The following is a 20710-nucleotide window of genomic DNA, read 5'->3' as shown; positions in this document are numbered from 1 at the left end:
GTTTGATGTAGGTGTGAGAAACTATCTTTGCAATCAATTCTAAAAATTGCACCAACTAAGAAGTTAATGGGGTTACAGGATTTTAACTACACTCATCTTTTCACGAGTAACAGACAACAGAATACTGTGCAAAAAGTGGATTCCTTAGGGACTTCATTCAAGATGTCGGCTTCAGGAGCCCCAGCCCTACTCCAATGGAAGCAGCAATGTGGTTCCTGAGGGCTGCATTATAAATAAAACTTTCACATACGATCAACAAACACAGTGTCACTTTTGTATTTTTTAAATGAATAAAAGTATTCAACAGTTAAAATATCTAGAATAATAATATTTTTAAAGCAACAAAAGTAGACCTATAAAATGCTAACAGAGCTAAAAAGGCATCTGTATTAAAAGGCTAATGTGCTCAGCAGTAAGTCTTCTCATAAAGCTCTGGGCTTCTTACTCTTCATTCCTTTAGAAAGGACCAAAAAAAGGAATCTTCAAGGAATCCTCATAAAGGCATTAACAACAGAAACTGGTGAACTGAGACAAATGATTAGACTGGTTGTGAATGCAGCTAACACCTTAAAACACTCACCATCTCGCTCCTCCGTGGGGCTTGAGTGACGACTCAGGGACCTAAACTGCAATTCAGCAGCTATGGAAGCCAATCGATCATTTTCAGGAACGCTGGAACCCCTGTTTTAATATTTTTAACAATTGAGCTATCAATTCAATAGAACTTAAAATGAAAGATCTGCGAGATTTTTCTAGAGCAATAATTCTCAACTGGGGTCAACTCTGCCTGCCAGGAACAACTCTGCCTCCAGCAATGTCTTAGACACTTTTGGGAGGGTGCTACTGGCATCTAGTGGGCAGCGGAAAACGCACAGGACAGACCCACCAGAATCAGCCCCCTAAGTGAACAGCGCTGCTGTGGAGACCGTCCTCTGGAGTCTGTTAGAGCTCTAGAGTCTGGAAGGAGGGCTCCATTTTCATCTCTCCATAGCCAACACCTGAGCCTGAGAGCACCTGCCTGCATAAAACCTTGTCTTATATTAACAACAGAAATAAAAACACAACACTATTGAAATGTTACTGACGTGTGAAAAGCTCCATAACTTAAGCCCAGGGTGAATAAAACCGTTATTAACCAAATCTTGCTGATCTTTAAAGTTACCATCAAATTATATTTATGTACCTAATTACATTTAAAGTACTAAAATCATTTCATGGTCCAAAAGATTCCAAATCTCTTAGTAAGAAAATGGAAGGGAATACCTAAAGGTTTCTCAAGCAGTAGCCAAGCAAAAGTGCAAAAGAGCAGGAAGCTTAATATATTAAAGAACAAAGTTAATGAGGTGCTTTTCCAGAATAAAGTGAAATGTTCAGCAACCAGAATGAACCCATAAAGAGTAAAAATTAAAACTAAATAGGGAATGTGTTAAAATTGTAATTCGAATAATCAAAGAACCTCAAATAAATATGGCATTAGTTTATTAAAGTCATTTAGTATATATTTTTAAGTGAATGGTATAATGAAGTATGGTAGCATTTATGCTCTTATTATACATTGATAGGTTGAAGGCAACATGATCTATTGCACAGACATTTACAAATTATAAAATATGCATTTTTTTCTGGTATTTCCCTAAGCCCTCAAAAATCTAGTATAGCACTTGTTAAGTCTGAAGTGATGGGGACATTTCTACTGCCATATAGTTCATAAAAAATTCGGCACTATCTGACGGGAAAACCACTGGTGTTGAAGTGAGGAAGCCTATTCCACTCCTAAGCAGCAACAAAGACCACTGGTGAGACCAAGAAGTCACTAAACACTTCTAATTTTTCCGATTTCCCACAAGTGAGACTAGCCAATTCCATGTCCTTAAGAGATTTTTGCACGGGTAAAAAGCAAGAACATATACTCATGAAGTGGCATATTGGGGAATGTTGAACGACTAGCTCTGGTGGGGGATGTCGGGGATGGGGAGGTGGGTTGTAGAGTTTGCCAATTTCTGTGGTATAACAACTTGCAAAATTTCTCAAACATTCGCCATCAGCTCTTGAGAGCCAGCAGGAGCAAGCCTCAGCAAGAGCACCACTGCAAAGTGTTTTTACAAATGATGGTAAGATAACTTAAGCCCAGAACAGATATTTCCTAGGTCAAGTAAAATCAATTAAAAATACTTATTGAAACCTCTAGGGTCAAGTGAAGTTGAACTTTGATGTATCTGTAAGACGGGCAAGGGCTACACCCCATGGCTGTGGCAGGGATGCACACACTGGTGTCATTCTGCCTCCCCGTGGCACATTCACAAACCCACAGCTGTGTTGAGACACAAGCCCTTGGGTATGTGAAGTCTGCCTCGGGAGCAGTGAGCCGAATCCACCAGTGACTCACGGGCCCATGAACCAGGCTCACTGTGAAGGCACTGAGGCTTACGCAGGGCTTGAATGCAGGAGGGAGTCTGGTACCCACCCCACACCTCTTCACGTGGCTGTGCTCTTCTCTACCTACCATCTCACACACACAGACGGTCATAAAGTAAACGGGAATCCTGAGTAAAAAATGTCCTTCAAGATACCATACTATGATACTATTAAAATTTCTAAACATCAACGATTGTCTAAGTATGTACAAACTTAAGATGAATACTTATGAAATGCTACTGATAAGCATTTAAGATGAAATGCTGAAAAACTGCTTCTGCAAAGACTAAACTCCATGAAAAGGGTAACTGTAGTATTTAACTCTTATACTAAAATACACATAATGTACCACACTACCAACTTACAAATGCCTTAAAACACAGTGCATCAACCTTCAAAAAGAGGGAGGTCACTCCCTATTGTCCAGTTCAGGAGCAGTCTCATGTGAACGTGGACGCAGCAGGTGTGCGATGCAGGGGGCACAGGGTGGCCAATGCCCTCCTCAATTATGACTGTGTTTTAGGCCAAATCACTTCTCTTCAGTCTGTACTGCATGAATAAAGAAGACAGTTTTGGCAGCCCTCACAGGGATATAAAAGCATATATGAAGATATTTGCCATGAAAAGCTCTAAACGTAAAAACTAGGAAGCTAAATGGGAATTTGTTCAATGTTGTTAATTTTTTTAGTTGACTGCTTAAGCTGTAAAATGCTTTGATATTTTTTAGGTTATAGACATTTCTTACTAAAATTTAGAAGTATTAATTATTTTAATGAGTGAAAAGACTGCAAATATTTGTAGAAATTTTAGACTATTATTAAAGTAAGTGTAAAAACATTTTAGTCTGTTTTAAAATCTAAAGCCAGGCATCATCTTCCTGTTAACTCTATTATTTTCTCCTCGGGGCTGAACACAGAGCCCTGGGTTCTATCAGAAGTTGATCTTTTTAGATCACATACCCCCAACCTAAATAGTTTGGTTTGACTTGCATTGGAAGATGGGAATACTGACAGCGTTCCTCCTACTTAGGTACAAGTGTGAAATTGAGAGAGAACAACAGCTCTTCCTCCACTTAGGATAGGAGAACATGATGAAATCCTCTGCCAAAATATAACCAGAATGGGAAAACCTACAAGACCCTCCTTACTTACACAAAAGACAATGCGAGACTTAATTGTTCTGGGGCTTGCCAAGTTGTCTGAGAGTTCTCTCAAGTACTGATCTATTCTCCATATGACATACAAACCCCATGAACTCATTTTTCCACTTCTATAAACTACTTCTAATCAACAATTATTTAAAATAGAGTATTTGGCTAGAAAACTGATCTTCCCAAAAAATAAAATGTTACCACATCAGATCATTAACTAGATGCCATCTTTTAACCACCTCGTGACTCCAGGCTCTGTGAGGCAAAATGCTCATGTCCCCTTCTGTTGTGGACCAGTCCTTTCCTATGATACTCCATCAAGTTATTCTTCGCAAAGTCTTTAGTCATTTTGGCTAATATCAGCTCCAAAGAAATACTGACATCAGACAGTTATCTATTCGTGTTGGTCAGTGCCAGAGCCTCTGGGCCGTGACAACCTGCGGAAGGCCCTAGAGCATCACTCACACGCCACAGCAAAGAAGCCCAACCACAGCCGGCACACACCCTAACACTATGGTTGCTGTGTAAGCGCATGTAAGGGGTGGTGAGGGTACGGGACACTGGTGGGGTGAGACTACCTGGTATCATGGGCACTGCTGATGGATTTGGGCAGCACAGAGTCACCACCAGAGGGGCTGGGCCGACTGGCAGCAACAGCAGCAGCAGCAGCAGCAGGGCTGCCATGGCTCCGCGCGTCGGAAGGCATGCTCCGAGTGCTAAGACAAGAAGAAAAGCTTCAGGAACACATGTGAGAAGAGGGAACGGACTTGAAAATTGTTTTCAATTAAAAATAAAATATGGCAAGGGGGTGAAATATATTTAAAAATATAAAATGCAAATTGTTCTTTGAGATTTGAGTCTAGGTGTAAAAAAGAAAAAACCTAACTTCAAAGCTGTTCTTTTTTTTGAGACAGCATCGCACCCTGTTGTCCAGGCTGGAGTGCAGTGGCGCAATCATAGCTCACTGCAGCCTTGACCTCCTGGGCTCAAGTGATCCTCCTTGCCTCAGCCTCCTGAGTAGCTGGGACTACAGGCACGGCCACCATACCCAGCTATTATCTTTGTTGTATTTTTTGTAGAGACGATGTTTTGCTACGTTGCCCAGGCTGGTCTCCTGGGCTCAAGTGATCCTCCCGCCTCGTCCTCCTAAAGTGCTGGAATTACAGGCATGAGTCACTGCACCCCGGTCCCCTCAAAGCTTTAAAAAAAAATAACTGTGGTCCTTATCTAGCAAATATTGTCAAATAAAATTAAACTTTTAAAAAGTGATTATACAGGCGAGAGAAGGTGCTCACTACCTCAAGATGCAGAAATGCCACCACATTCAAGGCAGTTATCGTGAATGTACTATAGTTTCTGAATTCACTTAGTGTTTAAGTTGCTTTGTAATTACATATGCAGATAAAAATTGAATCTGGAAGGCTCATTCCAGTTTTTCTCCACTTTTAGTGATATTTAGTATGTTTTCAAATGTTGACTACACTATCCATATTCAAATTTGTTTTCCGAAGGTTATTTTTCAAAGGCAGGAAAGGAAAAAATGACTCCACAGCCAGAAAGCATGTAGTAGCTTGAGGTTATAAATAAGCTGAGAAACGAAGTTATCTTGAAAGGCACAGGTCTGTTTTAAATTTGCATGTCTTTTTCTTTTGCGACTAAAGGCTTCAAGATAATGCAAGTAAGAGCTTTTACGTACGAACAATGCAGAAAAGGTATTTAGCTCTCAGAGCAAGCATCTAGTAGTTTCAAAAGTATGAGCATGCATATCGGAGGGCACTCTGTAAAGCAAATGACTAGATAAGCACCAAATACCTGAATCCCTCTGGAGTGGGGATAATGAGGTGTGGGTTAGGAGGGTCACTATGGCATCGAGGTACCTTCATAGGACGGGGGCTGTTCCGATGAATGGCTGCCAGCAAAAATGGCAACAAATGCAACTTGTTAATATGGTCCACAGAAAATCATCAAACCAAACAGTCAAATGGAAAATAGAATGTCACTTATTCTGGCCAATGACCAAGGTAAGTCCATTTATATAAGTAAAAAATAATATTACATATACAAATATTATGGAAAATGTCACTTTTTAAAAGTCAGTAAAGCCCTATTATATATTAACAGTTTTCTCCATCAAAAAACATTTTTAAAAATCCTGGAGTAAAACATACATAATGTAAGCTAAACAAATGATTTAACCCATTTTAGAGATACGTGAAAATGTGGTATCTCCCTAATAAAAAGGAGTTCTTTATGTTGTCTACACGTTAAAAAGATTGTGGTCACTGGCGACATTTCAAGAGGTCCTGCCTTTGAGGTCACTGTCATTTTCCTGAGTGCATGGAGTTTTATTCAGTTCCTTTAAACCAGATCAGGTAGATTTAACTGAGTCATTTTTTTCAAGAGCATGTTTTCTTCTCTTTTTCTTTTATTCTGGTAATAGGTAAATATGAATAAAATTTAAAATAAAAATTTAAAACTAGATAAAACTTAGAGATCTTACCTAGTGATTACAAATATGCTGATAATTCCACTTTCCCAATAACTAGATGTCAATATTAGTGGACATGCGTCATATTTTGCCTACTCTCCGTAACATGCTTTTCTCTTCTTCACTTTTAACACTCTGTTTTAACCCTCCTTAGTATTTTTTTAATGTCATATTTTCTCTTCATGTTAATAATTTTAGTTTATATATGTTTTATCCCAAATAGGTTTTATCCTAAATGGAAATCCTGTTTCTTCATGATTTTGTTGCCTATTAATAAGGGGAAACAAGAGAGACAGAAGTAGTAAAAATGGAGAGATCTGAAGTTCCCTTACAGAACTTACAAAACAAAACTTAAGGGATTGTTAACAAAAAACCCTCAGGCAATTTGTGTCTCTGATTCATTATCCTAGCTATTACAATGGCAAATGGAAGAAATTCAATAGTTATGGAAGAAATTCAATAGTAACAAAGGTTAAAAAAAAAAAACAAAAGATTTGGTGAGTCTTTAATTAAGCAAAGATACTGGGAACTAGTCAAAAATTAGTAAAAATTTTCCTACAAATAAAGACATTCTGTTTAAAAAACCATGTGCACATGTTTTGCATGAAACAAAACAATTATTTTAATAGTAGGTATATGTAACACTGCAAAACTTTCCACTTCATTGGAAAGAAAATTCAAATAGCTAATAAGCAAAATGGATGTTCAAATTTCACTACTGGTAAACACTGATTATAGAGATGCTTTTCACAGCCAAAACAAAAGCCCATCAAAAAATGGTAGAAAGAATTACAGTACATTCATGACGGCCACAGTGTGGCCAATGAAAAGAACAAGTGAGATCAATACCTGCTGACTTGGAGACATTTCTCCAATTGTAAACGAACCACCCTATATATGACTGTGTGATGAAATGGGCACAGAGAAAGGTACAGGGAGAATGCATTTGTGTGACTATATGAATCTATAGAAAATATGGAAGCTTACATACCAGGTTGTTGTTATGTGCTTACAACAGAGGGAAAGGAAGAAAGTAAGCAACAATAACAACAAAATGACAGTTGATGTGCTCTCATTTTCATTCATTTCTTTTGTAAGAAAAGAACACAAAACCAAATGATGACCCCTGTTGCTTACGGAACACTAGAATTTACACAATGTTATCACTTATTTAATCCTCATTAGCATCCAGTTTCATTCATTAAAAAGAGAGGCTCAATGATGTAAAATGAGCAGCCCCAGGTCAATTGCTGTCCAGGCCCCCGACAGTTCAGTTCCCTAACCCATAGTGACTGAGAGGACAAAGGACCATGTGAGTCTCCAGAGAGCACTATTAATTAACTGTCCCACTGCAGTTTGGAGTGGCAGGCATATTGAAAGATGAGCGACTCAGATGTTACCCGGGACTACCTTTGGATTCAGGAAGTATGAGTCATTTTTATTTTGTCTTTTGTAATCTTTTTCTACATTGATAAATTTTCTACATGAACATCTTCCATATTTTTCTAGATACTTTTTCTATGTTGTAATTTTTCCACAATGAAAATGATTCCTTATCTAATAAAATATTTTAAAGTAATTCTTACTGAATTATCGATCATGTGTTCTTAGAGAAGTGTTTTCGGATATCAGAAAATCAAAATTATTCACAGCTTAAGCAATAACCTGATAAGACAATAGCATGCTTTATATAAAATGCTCAAATAGTCTTACAAATGTTAACTTTCATTTTCACAACAACCTTGGGAGAAAAAGAGGTATAAACTGAAGATTAAAAAACCAACAATTAAAACCCATTCTACTGAATTTTCTGCAGCTAGCAAGTACCCTATATGAAATACAGTTAGTGTTCAATAAATTTACCATTTATGAATTATATTTTGTGTAATTTAAATTGCATAAAATTTCTAAGTTTTCTTTCTTGGGTGTTTATTACTTACAAATACAGTTTTGTTTTATTTACAAACTATCTCAAGAACGGCATAAGACACAGCTTTTTTTGACATATTTTGTTTTCAACATTTCAACATATACTATAAAAGTGTTAATCATTCATTGTGACTGTTAAATTGTACATAAACTGTAACCAAAAATTGTAATTGAAGTAATATATATAGCAGCATAACTTAACTTGATTTTTTAAACAGTAAAACCAAATCAGAATTTACTACAGCTGGTGGGAAGATGGGTACTTGGGAAAGCTGTGGAGAAATGGACACTGCTCTCCTCAAAGGTGAGGAACGGGGGACAGGGAAGTGATCTGCAGCCACCTGCAGCAGGGGCAGTTCCTGTTGCTTGGCAGACAACGCCCTCTTCCAGTCTTTCCTCCCCATCAGAAAAGATGGTAAGGGGGAAAAAAGAATGGTAGTATTGGTATAGAAAAAAATGTATAATTGAATACTGCTGGCTAGTATGGAATAGCTTACGGCTGACGTTTTAATCTTCGTGTCAGATTTAGAAAGGTTGCTGTGGAGTTCTCTATCTACACACCTCATTTCTGTCCCTCTCATTGTCGTTTTCCTGAATACTGTTAAAACACCTCTTATACCATTTTAAATGACTGCAATTACAAGAGGATTTGTCCGCTCAAATCATTATGTTCCAGAAGAAATGCTGTTAACGGCTGTCTTACCAAGGTACAAACCTGTAACAGGACTGTGTGGTTTTCCTATGACATGGCCAATGCATTCATTCATCAAGGCTTGTAAACTCTAGAAACCAAAAGAAAATGGGAAAGGTAAAGAGAAAACATGCATACTTTCTTAATTATGTAAGTAGCACAAATTAATTTTCAGTATATTTTTAAAAACATGCTACCCAAAATATTTTCAGTTAGTTTAAAATAGGTATAAACACAAATTGTATGTAATTTAAAATAATACAGTGTATTTCATTTTTATAAGTAAAAGCAAATTAGCTGTCAATTTCCCATAACACAATAACGTTTACAAGCAAAGAACTTTTCATGTAATCGTCTCTACTACCGGGAGAATAAAATAAATGAATTCACACTTTGAGCAATATCATGCTAATCTGATGACACTTATCAGACTAACAGTGATAATATTTAACACGAGCATGATGCTCTCAAAATAATGCACACTGAGGTAAAAGAGCTAATCCTTGTTCTGCCCCAAAGCAGCAGCTATGATGGCAGTAAAAATATAAATCTCACAAATATTTTAGAAGGGCCAGGGTTTACAAACCAGACATTGACTTAGTTGAACACTAATTGTTACAAAAAGAAAAAAAATCTTACTCTGCTATGAGGAGTACTTTAATTTCTCAGTATTATCATTACATGATATGCTGAGATTAATATCTCAGCATTATCAATACATGAAAAAAACCACTATTACATATAAAACATATACAACCAGAAAATAAGGAGTGACTGGCTTATTTTATAATGAAAAAAACTTTAGAATAATCCATACCAAGAAGTCATCTTCTGGTAAAGCTGAAATAAAGGCAGGTTCAATTGCTTGTAGAAAATCAAATCCTTGAGTCGCCCACCTGGTACATGAAAAAGTTCGGTAATCACATAACAACCAAGAAAATGCTGTAGCAGTTTTAGACTGTACAATACTGAAAAGTAACATAATTATAATTACTATTTAGGACAAAACACTTTTTTTTGCTTGGGTTCAGTAAGTTTACAGTGTGACCTTTTGGAAAGGAGAATAATTTTTTAAAATTTAATTTTGTTTTGAAACCAATGGGAAGCATGGAAGAGGATTTTAGACATGATAGGTGCCATCTGTAATTCAACAATTATTTATTTGTAATTCAACAAGTATTTATGAGTTTTGTAACACAAAGTTCCTACTTTGAATCTCAGATGCAGCAAATGTGTTTTCTCTAACTTGGAGAAATTGCTTAATGACTTTAAGAAAGTGCCCCATGCTATCCCTCCATTACAAATTACAGAACACTCAGCTATTTCTCACACAGTCATGACACTTTAATAACTATGTTTACTTTAGTGGAGCTACTATTGAGCCTCACAGATGATTCACCCATTTCACCCCTGCAAATTCCAAAATGGTTTCTTAATGAATAAATTTCATGAGGGAGGAAAATACATTAGTCATCAGGAAGACTTGTCAAAGGAGAACATGAGTTCCCTTAAAGGTAACTCAAATTTGGAACAAATTTAAAAAAAATTTTTTTCCCAAGAGTTACGCAGTTTTCTCTACATATTTTTCCATTAAAAAAAACCTGATCACCGAAGAGTTTAGAGTGTTCCCTTCTGTGTCGTCTGCTCAAAAAGAATCCCACAGAACATACACGAACAAATACCACCAAGCCCACATGACGCATTTCAGAAACATCCTACTTGGTCATTACCTGGGTCTTGTACCTCTACCACTCTCACATTTAGTCAGGACATAATTCATCCACTTCCGGGCAAAGCTTATATATTTGTCTCCTATCTTCTGTCTAAACTCCCCAGACATCAAACGAACAACTTCTTTATGATACTGTAAGAAGATTTCATGTATATCAACATTAAGGAAATGATCATTAAATAACATCACACACTATAATGCCATGTCTAAAATGTTTTCTAAAAACAAAAAGTGAAATCCAATTAAAATTTCTATATTTTGAATAGTATGAAGAATTATGGAAAGTACAGTGTTTCAAAATGCAGTTTCATATATGTTTTACTCCTGAGTTTAAATTAAGAATGTGCTTTTATGATATAAAACATCTCTTTAAAGTTTTAAAATGTAAGTAGATGGCTGTTAGCACAAAATAAAAGTTGGACAATTACCTAACAGTTTAAAAGTAAACTAACATCTCTGATATACAGCAGTGATATAAGATGATATTCTTGATTAAGCTATGATTACAATATCAGATTTACTGTAAAAGGTTCCAAAAACTTTCTGTAAGTTATCAAGCAATTACTAAATTGTACCGTGTTTCCTCTTATTTTGAACCTACCTCAAATCCAAAATTGTACCCCTGAATCATTGCTTCTCGGTAGTACTGTTGCAAGGTGACAGATTCAGATTCATCAACCTCAGCATCAAATTCTGATGTGAACATGTGGTCCACGCGGTCAATGGCATTGCTTATCCTGTTGCATAGCTCCAATGCATCATTCTGAAGAGTCCAAACCATGATTAATGCAAAATGAAGCAAATCATACAATACTTACCACATTTTAAAGGAAGATTTCGTTCATCATCACACAGACATTAACCACTACAAACAATTCAGCCACTTGGTAAAGGAATTACCAAATATAGAAGAAATTATGTCATTTTATTTGGCATTCTTAAATAGAAGAGAAAAAAATGCATTTAAAATGATACAGTCTAGTTATAATCTGCTCTTGGAATAGATGCTTTTATCTTCAATATTTTTATACATCAACCACCTGTTGTTTTCTCCTCCTGGACGGTTGCTCAACCATAAGTACGGGTGCAATTCCACAGAGTGAAAAAGTCCATGTACTTCTTGATGACCTCCTCCAATCGTGCTGTCCTCATTTCCCTGCTACTCCCTAGTCCAGGGGTTCTCTTCTGGGGCAGATTTTTCCCCCTCCCCTCAACGTCTGGAGACGTTGTCCAGAGAAGTTTTTGATGGTCAAAATTTGGAGGAAAAAGTGGAACTACTGGGATATGGTGAGTAGAGGCCAGGGATGCTGCTAAACATCCTACAATGCACAGGGCAGACCTCCACGACAAAGAATTACTGGCCCAAACGTCCACATCGAAGAGGCTGAGAAGCCCTGCCCTAGCTCGAGCTTTTGTCACCTCTGTCAGCAACACCACAATAGCTCCAAATCGGTCTCTCTTTCTACCCACCCTTACACACGAGTGCACACAAGGTCTCCATCAGGCAATCCCCTTACTAGGGTTACAAAATATTCTTCCAGCAATCCATAGAGAGAGATAACCTAAATATTTAGCTAATAAATGTTTATAGATAAATTAGACAAATCAGACCAACAGAAGAAAAACAAGTGTTTACGAAATGACTTGTAACTTCAGAGAATGTTTCTTCTTCAAGAAGTTAAGCCTTAATGTGAGTGAGAAGACATAACTGATGGCCTGGAAAAGTGTGGATGAGATCAAGACTGATACATGGGATACAAAATAGAAAGTGTCAAAAACAGGAAATAATGGAAAAAGCCAGGCTGGGGCTTGTCATAAACTTTGAAAGGCCTTTGTACTTCTCTGCAACTTTTTTCTATTATATTTAATTTGGTTGAATTATTTATTAAACAAAACAATAAATAAATCTTCTATTACACACTGCTGATATGGAGTACCTCTAGTAAATACTGGGGATTGTGAAAGGAGAATGAAATTTACACTGGGAATGAAGAGACCTAAATTATTAAATTTTCAACTTTGCCACTAAAGTCATGTAGCCATTATGAATAAGTCACATAAAGTTCAATTCTCTATCCTTTCCAATTATAAAGTTCTACAGCTTCAGGAAGAATCTCAGAATCTGTAGTTTAGACATAAGAAAATATGTATTGGGAAGAGAGGTGAGTGGGCGGGCAATTCAGGAGCTCAAGTTCCTTGGATGATATTACCTTACACACATTACCACACACTGACTTTCATCAAAAAGGAAAAATCTCAGCTAATGTAGAGGACAGTGTAATACCTTCAGCTGCTGCAAAGCTTTGGCGATGACCGGCTGACTGGATGTCTGCTCCTGGCACAGAGTCATAAGTCCCTCAATGGACTGCTGGAAAGCTTTTCTCTGAATTGTGAGATGGGCAGACTGCATGACAACTAGTAAAAGATTATCCACCTGGGAGGAAAATCAAGCACAGGACATAAAAACCAACCCAGTTACTAGTTGTTATTCTAGTTCAACACCAGTCCAAAAACAATGCCAATCTCAGGGATACCAGGCCAACAACCATCTAATCAGAAAGTCATTTTTAAGCAAAGCTTCTCCTACACAGCAACACGCTTCAGTGGGCATTGACAGCTGGGATATTCAGCACCATGGAGAAGAACCCTTTGGGACTGCAGGCATGACATCTTTGAGATATCCTAGAACTTCAAGTAGTTCAGTACTGCCAGTGCAGAGTGTGTGTGTGTGTGTGTGTGTATGTGTGCATGTGTGTGTGTATTGGAGCAGCATATGAAGAAGGAAAATGTAGGAATAAGACAGAAATAAGATGAGGGGCCTTATATAAAACATTAAGAAATCAAGACTTTATTACTTTTGTTCTTAAGAGATGAAGAATCTTTGCAGTATTTTAAGTAGATCTGTGATGCAATCAGATGTATTATAATGATCATTCTAGAAGCACAAAAACAAACACAGAATTGGAGAGACAGAAGGTGAGGTTTGAAGCAGGGAAACTCAAAGTCAGAAACTGCAATAGTTCAGGAGAGGGATGGTAAAGTGCTGACTATAGCAGCTGCTCTGGGGATGCAGGGAAAGGATCATTTACTGGAAATGCTTCTGGCTTTCCAGGGCAAGGTATTAACTGGAAAGATGGGAGGCTGAATTTATATTAGCTGTCACACTTCTGGTTTAAACATGTGAGTGAATGCGGAACCATTCACCGAGACGGAATATAAAAGCAGAGTTGTTGGGGTAAGGGATACAGCAGGCCAGTGTATACTCAGTTCTGGTGAGGCTGAGCTCAAGGTGCATATGAACACTCACCATGACTGTTCCTAAGCTGAACACAGATAAATGAGAAAGCTTCTCATAGTTTATAATTAATGAGTTATAGAAACTGTCACGAGGTCCCTGTTAGGTAGGGAGGGGATAGCCTTCACTACAAAAAATTAAAATTAAATAACCAGTAAACCTGAGTACTTGGAGAACTGGGATTTCTAGAACTACAAATTATATTAGTGACATAACTCCTTTTAGATCATAGCTCCACAGATCTAACTACATGACTGCACTAAGAAAAGATATAAACCAGATAGATGGTCTATTTCAAGTATTCCAGTATAATTTAACTTAACAGAATGATATATTGTACAAATTATGCTGCAAAATGACCTATTAACACATTGAGGCATATTTTTGGGAAGTATATACTTGTGATTACTAAGGCAGTCAAACCCCTCATTCATGAGCAGCTAACAGTTCATTCTTACTAAAAGTCCTTGAAGTAACACTGCTGCAAAGTTGGAGATGAGCTGTACCTGCATGCTTCTCAGGGTGTCAACAGTCTCCACCTGAGGCACGACTTTGACAGGCTGTGCCTCCCAGGTGCCCCAGCTGTCCTCTGAATCACGGGCTCGATCACCGTGCTTGGTCAGAAGCAGATAGGCATCGATGAGTACGTCATCTGAATCTTTCGAACAGTCCTTTCCTGCAGCTGCATTGAGTAACTGCAAAATAATACTCTTCTCCTCAGCAAGAGTGTCTGGAACAAACATTTGCAAGTTTTCTAACCCAGGAATTTGCACCTGCAAAAGACATAATCCAAAATCTTAAGGAACACTGTACATTAGAGAAATAGGTTATTTAAAACAAACCTAGGAAAGGAGAGGCAGGTTTGGGAAAGGGAAAGTGGGAAGGGCATGAATTGGAGCAGTGAAGGAACTGCAGGTAGCCGGCTTCAGTGTGACTGAAGGAGGCAGGAGGAGGAGAGTCTGTGAACGCACTGGAGGAGAGGCCTTACAGAGTCTCCCCGATTATTGGACATCCTCCTCACTGCTTTATTTTCAACAACAAAGAAAATACTCGACGGGGAGGCAAGGCAGCCTGAAAGAACCTCAACCACTGCTAGTTTGTGATGCTTACAAAAAGTCACCTGGCTTGGGAAAAAGGCAAAAATTGTTAATACAGATTCTCTAATTATTCCAGGGCAGGGAGCCAGGGGTTCATCACAAGAAGGCTCCTTGAGATCAGTTTCTCAAAGGGTACACATGTGGTGGCACGCTGCAGGTCATCCCTCCCACTCTCAGTATGGGAGCGGGATACAACTGTGGGCTTGGGATAAAATGTCCAGTGATGACATCACATACGGATTCTAACAGTGCTAAATCTCCAACAACTTAAAGTGGAGTAAAGTTGCTGACTCAAAAAGTGGCTCTAGTGATGACCAGGATCTTGATGTCAAAGATTCACTGTAAAACCTTTGAACTGCATCAGGAAATATAAGGGTGAAAAACAAAACCATAATTTAAAATGAATATTATCTCCTTCACATTATTTTAAATATGTGTAACAAAATTAATAAACAGCATGAGTAAACTTTTTATTATTTATCTACACTCTGAAGACAAGTTAGTAAGTCAAGTATGAAAAAGACTGTTTCATTATTCCACTGGTGAATTACAGGACAGTCTTACAACTGCGGTTGTGGTACAGCCTTCAGAGCCTGTAATATTTACTATCTGGACCTTCAAGAAAAAGTCTGCCTGTTTTAGAATAAAGAAGGAAAGGCAAAATGTTTCAATCACACCATTTGAAGTACTTACCTTGACATACTGTTTTGATTTCAGAACATCCAGGAGGTCTCTAACTGGGGCTGAAAGCCTGAATTCTGCTGCTATTTCCAGGTCCTAGGATCACAGTTACAAAGAAACTTCTTTACGGTTAGCATTAAAAAAATAAGATAAAAGAAAAACAAGAAAAAAGGTACTAATTAATCAGGATTGCAAGCTCACCTTTCTCAACATTTTAGCAAATCCAAGTGCTTTGGAAGCCCTTTCTCTGGCTTCATGGAAGAGCTCCTTCAGGGCTCGACTGATCTCTATAACAGACCTCCTGCCAAGTGGATTCAAGTCCAGTTAGAACACATTAGGGAATATTCCAGAGGTGCAAGAGGGATTTAACAATAAAGATGAAGCAAATTCCAAATCACAGTAATAGATAAAGACTGAGGATTTTTTAAATGGGAACAAACTATTATTGAAGATGTAGTCAAAATATTCAGAAGCCTGCTCCTGACAGTTTTGTAGAAAATATTCATATCCTTTCAATGTAAGCAGGGCACATTTAATAACCTTCAAATAATAGGAAGCTCAATTTTCTTAACATTTCATTATGATCATTTCTTGGAGTTTAAGGTTAAGTTCTTAACTCCTGGCTCGTAATCTAAAAAGAAATATATACAGTGTGATCTGGAAAATATTTAACAACTGGGTGCCCCTAAATTACTATCTTATGTAATGCACGCCGATTTCTGTGGTGTAAATACTCCCATCATAGCTAATTTCAAGGCAGCAGGATGATGTCACTGAGCAATGAAATGGGAAGAGATGTGCATGATCAGCTCTCTCAAGCCGGGAGAAGCAGCTCCAGCACACCACTGCCCATGGCCCCCTGAACTGGAACCGCTCTCTAGTTCACCATCTTCATTCCTGCCTTCTCATGTTTCTTTGGAATCTACATGCTTGGGGTTATTTTGAACCCACCATGTTAGCTCTCAAAACTGTGAGACCTACAAACTTATTTATTCCATTTCTCAGCTATTCAATATTTTCCCAGGTGAGAAACCATGTGGGAACTTCTTTCTTTAACCTTGGCATAAAAACATACCAGGTGTTCTGAAACTCAAAATGTGTTTTTCATCAAACCTTGAAGTGTGAGCGAAAACATTTTCGCTTTGGAGAAGTCAGTTCTATATGAGCTTTCGCAAAGTTTGACTCATATGACCTTGCTGATTCTATGGCCACAAAGTTGCTATACGCCTGATATATATACCACAAAGAGTAGCAATTTCAAAAGGTTCGACCTAAATACCATCTGCACAGAACTGGAGGAAATTCAACAGAGAAAAACCATAGTTTCATACGCTTAAGTTTAAAGTTCTTTTTTTTTTTTTTTTTTTTTTTTTTGAGACAGAGTCTCACTCTGTCGCCCAGGCTGGAGTGCAGTGGCGCGATCTCGGCTCACTGCAAGCTCCGCCTCCCGGGTTCACGCCATTCTCCTGCCTCAGCCTCCCGAGTAGCTGGGATTACGGGTGCGTGCCACCACGCCCAGCTAATTTTTTTTGTATTTTTAGTAGAGACGAGGTTTCACCATCTTTGCCAGGCTGGTCTTGAACTCCTGACCTGGTGATTCACCCACCTCGGCCTCCCAAAGTACTGGGATTACAGGCGTGAGCCACCGCGCCCAGCCAGTTGGCACTATTTTTATCACACTAAATAAATTCTAAGTTCCCCTTCAAAGAAAATTTCACATAAAACCATAACTAAGAAATCACATGAAAAGACAAGACAGTTATAAATAAATCCCTTTACATCTACTGCCCAAATTCTTCCAGGCCAACACAATTTGGTTTGAACAAGGCTCCTTCTAGGATCTCACCATGAGGAAGGAAACTACGAGATAAGAAGTGGAAGGGGAAAGGAAGCACAACTCCAACCTGATTTCGTCGGAAGCACTGCTGTCATCCGCACTAGTCCAAAATTCAGCACAGCTCTCCTGTAAGCCAAATTCTAAAAAACTTCCTGTAGATTTCAGCAGCATTCCTGCAATGTCACTAAGGGAACAAAAATAAAAATAAAACAGAGAAGAAAACTGTCCCTACTCATAGCCTAATTCTTGACTGAGAAACTTGAAAGGCTCAGCCACCGCTCTAATGGTTTAAAAATCAAAAATGAAAAATTTCTCTTCTTTTAATATAAAACCCTGGACGTGGAAAAATAGGAATCTGGATTATGACATGTACCTACCTTTGTTCTACTACCACAGTATCTCAATATAAACCTTAAAATCTTAAACTGTATTCATAGTAGCTACGGAATTAGTACACAAATGTTATTTCCATCTAAATGGAAATTTTCCATAAAATGGCCTCAAACTAAATGATAGGATAAGAGGGAAAGGGAATTCCTTAAATTCAACTGTTTTTACAAATTTCCCCCACAATTAGCTTTGTATAGTCAATAAACATGAAACACTCTATCTGGCTGATCCTTCTCATTGAGTACACAATTCTAAATACTAGTGTTAAAATGTACACCCCAGTATATAAAGTGAATCTAAATGAGTGAAGTAAAATTCAACCGCAGTTTACTGACTTAGGATGTTCAAGGAAAAAAACTTAGGATCTAGTAACATAGAGCAGGTAAGCATAGAACTAATATCAGATGCAGCAGGAGGTAAGTGCTAGGCTTGTCGGAGGAGGAGAAAGACCAACCCGGAAGGCACAGTTTCAGACCCATTGAAGGTATGGCTTCATGTCCAGAAAGCCCTGCAATGGGCCTTGCAGGCAAATGCAGAATTTTAACAGGTGGACCAATAGTGGGAAAAGGAAAATCTGTGAGGAAGAAAATGGAAAAGGCGGAAGGAAAGTCCAGGAAGAACAATAAATATGATTAAAAAGCATGAAGATGTAGTCAAGCAAGCATGTTCATGAAAAAAGAAAATCATCTAATCTGAAGAGTAGTGGGTATTTAGGCTACAAAGGGACAGGAGAAAGTCCTGCGGCCATGCTGTGGAGGGCAATGGATGTCATGCTCATTAGTTTGGCGTTTGATAAGCAAAGAGAGTAAATTTTAAAATATCTGATTGGGAAAGGGGTCTGATTGGAAACAATGCTTTTAAAGAGAACATTATACAAAAATACTAGAATGTATTTATTCAACAAATATTGAGTGCCTATTACGTACTAAGCAGCAGCGAACAAAACCAGTAAAAGCCCTCCAGTGGATGGAGAAACACAATAAATAGAACAAAAATGTGAAATGTATTTCAGGTTATTGGTAAGTGCTATGGAGAAAAGGAACAGAGAAAAAAGCTAAGGAGTTGTGGGTAGGAATTTCCATCTTAAATATACCGAGAAGGTAACATCTGGATAAAGACCTGAAGGAAGTGGGGAAACAAGTCATGAAAATAACTGGGAGGAAGAGCACTCCATGGAGAGGGGCCAGCTGGTGAAAAGGGCCTGAGGCTGGAACATGCCTGGCCCGAGACAGTGAGGAAGCCACTGTGGCTGGGAAGCGAGCACAGGACAGGAGGGTCTAGAAGGAGGACAAAGACGTAATGAGAAATAGGACCATGTCAGGCCTTGCGGGCCATTGTTAGGCAGTCTTACGTTTCCTGAGTAAGATGGGGAGCCACTGGGAAATTGAGAGAAGACAATGGTCTAACATACACTTTAACCAGACCATTCAGGCTGTGGTGTTGAGAATAAACTCTAGGAGGCTTCAGGCAGAAGTAGGGAGACTGTTTAGAGAGCTACTGCAATAACATACGTGAGAAATGACAACCTGGGAAGAGTGGAAGTGTGGAGTGCTTGAGAGGCAGAGGTCAGATTCTGGATATACCCTCAAAGGACAGCCAAAAAGAGTCGAGGTAGTGTGTGCAGGAAACAAAGGAGTCAGCGCTGATTCCAACACTGACTGACCCTGGGAGAAACAGTGTTTGAAGCCGGAGCTGCTGCTCTAATACAACAGATAAAATGCAGTGGAGTCCAGAACTAGAATAAAAGTGGACTGTTCACAAGAAGGGGGAATGAAAAAGCCCTGGAGCTTCTCAGGGCGAGGATCATGAAAGCAAAGGCCAGAGACTGCACTCTAGGGAATTTGAAGGACAAGCAAAAGATAGAAACACAAAGACTGACAAGAGGAAGTGAGGGTACAGTGACACTAAACAACATGAATTTGTAGTGAAACTAAAGAGTAACCTTTAAAAACATTTCTTCAACAAAGCTTGACAGGTTGGAAACAGAAAATGCAAATAGAAGGAATTAGGCAAAGCAGAATCATGGAAAAGTAAGGGGGGAGACATGTTGCAAATGACAATGAATGCCTTTTTTAAAAAGGCTGACTATGGGCACCAAGCTGAACAGACAAGCAAAGACAGCCTGGGGATCACAGCCTGACGGATGGAGTTATGAGAGGAGAGCAAGTTCACTGTCCACTCCAAATAAAGAGAGAGGATGTAAAAAGAACTGGCCATTAGAACAGAGAAGTGGATACAAGATTCCGAGAGACTGAACATAGGAGAGATCGGCAGAGTCAAGAACAAAGCTAAAGCTAGAGTCCTGCAGAAGTCACACTGACGGGACCGGGAGACAGGGTAGGCAGCAGAAGCTGCTGCTCTAATACAACAGACAAAATGCAATGGGGTCTAGGACTAGAATAGGCATGCTTTTATGAATGAGACTTTATAAAAGGGATACAGAAAAAATAAAATGCCTGATGAGACAAGTGGGAGAAGGTGGTGCCAAAAGACAGCAGCAGAATCTAAAGCACAGAAGGACACTGATCCTCATCTGAGCCAAAGCAAGTCCGAGGTGCAGTGGCCACCAGCAAAGACCACGGAGACGCGGCCTGTGCCCAGCGATCCCAAGCTTGCATGCAAGATGTTCATTTCCTAGAACTGACAGACCAGCCCTGCGACTCTGCACTGCTCTCTTCATGATTCCCCCTTGTTTACACTTCTATTCCTTCACCCTATATACACCCAATTCATAAAGAGAGTCTGTGATGAGCACTACATTCCCCAAACAGTGGCAGTAAAAATGCTTAAAATACTTCTTAAGTTCTGCATGTCCCCACCAAGACTGATATACGCGGGTATATTCTACTCTTGAAGGACTTACAATCTCCTTCCTTTTATTAGGGGGAAAAAGAGTTTATTCTAGGGCAGAAGTTCTCAAGTTCAAAGCTGACATCTGAGTGGATAATTCTGTTGTGGGGCTGTTCTGTGTGCCGTGAATGTGCGGCAGCCTCCCTCCCCCCGCC

At 38.7% G+C, this 20710-nt stretch overlaps 1 protein-coding gene across 11 annotated transcripts in view; it reads right to left on the bottom strand.

The window, feature by feature from the left end:
• Positions 1-20710, bottom strand: part of MAP3K4 (mitogen-activated protein kinase kinase kinase 4) — a 125426-nt gene that overhangs the window by 14811 nt on the left and 89905 nt on the right. For 5 of the 11 annotated variants that reach the window (XR_010158238.1, XR_008548851.2, XM_016956583.4 and 2 more), the window contains 12 exons: positions 17383-17499; positions 15680-15779; positions 15491-15574; positions 14207-14473; positions 12690-12839; positions 11007-11168; positions 10404-10537; positions 9491-9569; positions 8686-8764; positions 5378-5474; positions 4144-4281; positions 581-681 (listed from right to left, as the gene is read on the bottom strand). Coding sequence is in view for 6 of the 11 variants with exons in the window: in XM_016956583.4 (XP_016812072.3) it covers positions 581-681; positions 4144-4281; positions 5378-5474; positions 8686-8764; positions 9491-9569; positions 10404-10537; positions 11007-11168; positions 12690-12839; positions 14207-14473; positions 15491-15574; positions 15680-15779; positions 17383-17499 (1508 nt within the window). In the remaining 5 variants the exon portion in view is untranslated. The remainder of the gene's footprint in view (positions 1-580; positions 682-4143; positions 4282-5377; positions 5475-8685; positions 8765-9490; positions 9570-10403; positions 10538-11006; positions 11169-12689; positions 12840-14206; positions 14474-15490; positions 15575-15679; positions 15780-17382; positions 17500-20710) is intronic. The other 6 variants (XR_010158239.1, XM_016956584.4, XR_010158240.1 and 3 more) reach the window with 3 other exon arrangements.

This window comes from Pan troglodytes, chromosome 5, assembly GCF_028858775.2.
Source record: "Pan troglodytes isolate AG18354 chromosome 5, NHGRI_mPanTro3-v2.0_pri, whole genome shotgun sequence".
Taxonomy (NCBI): Eukaryota; Metazoa; Chordata; class Mammalia; order Primates; family Hominidae; genus Pan; species Pan troglodytes.
This window is presented reverse-complemented; position numbering and strand designations above follow the sequence as displayed.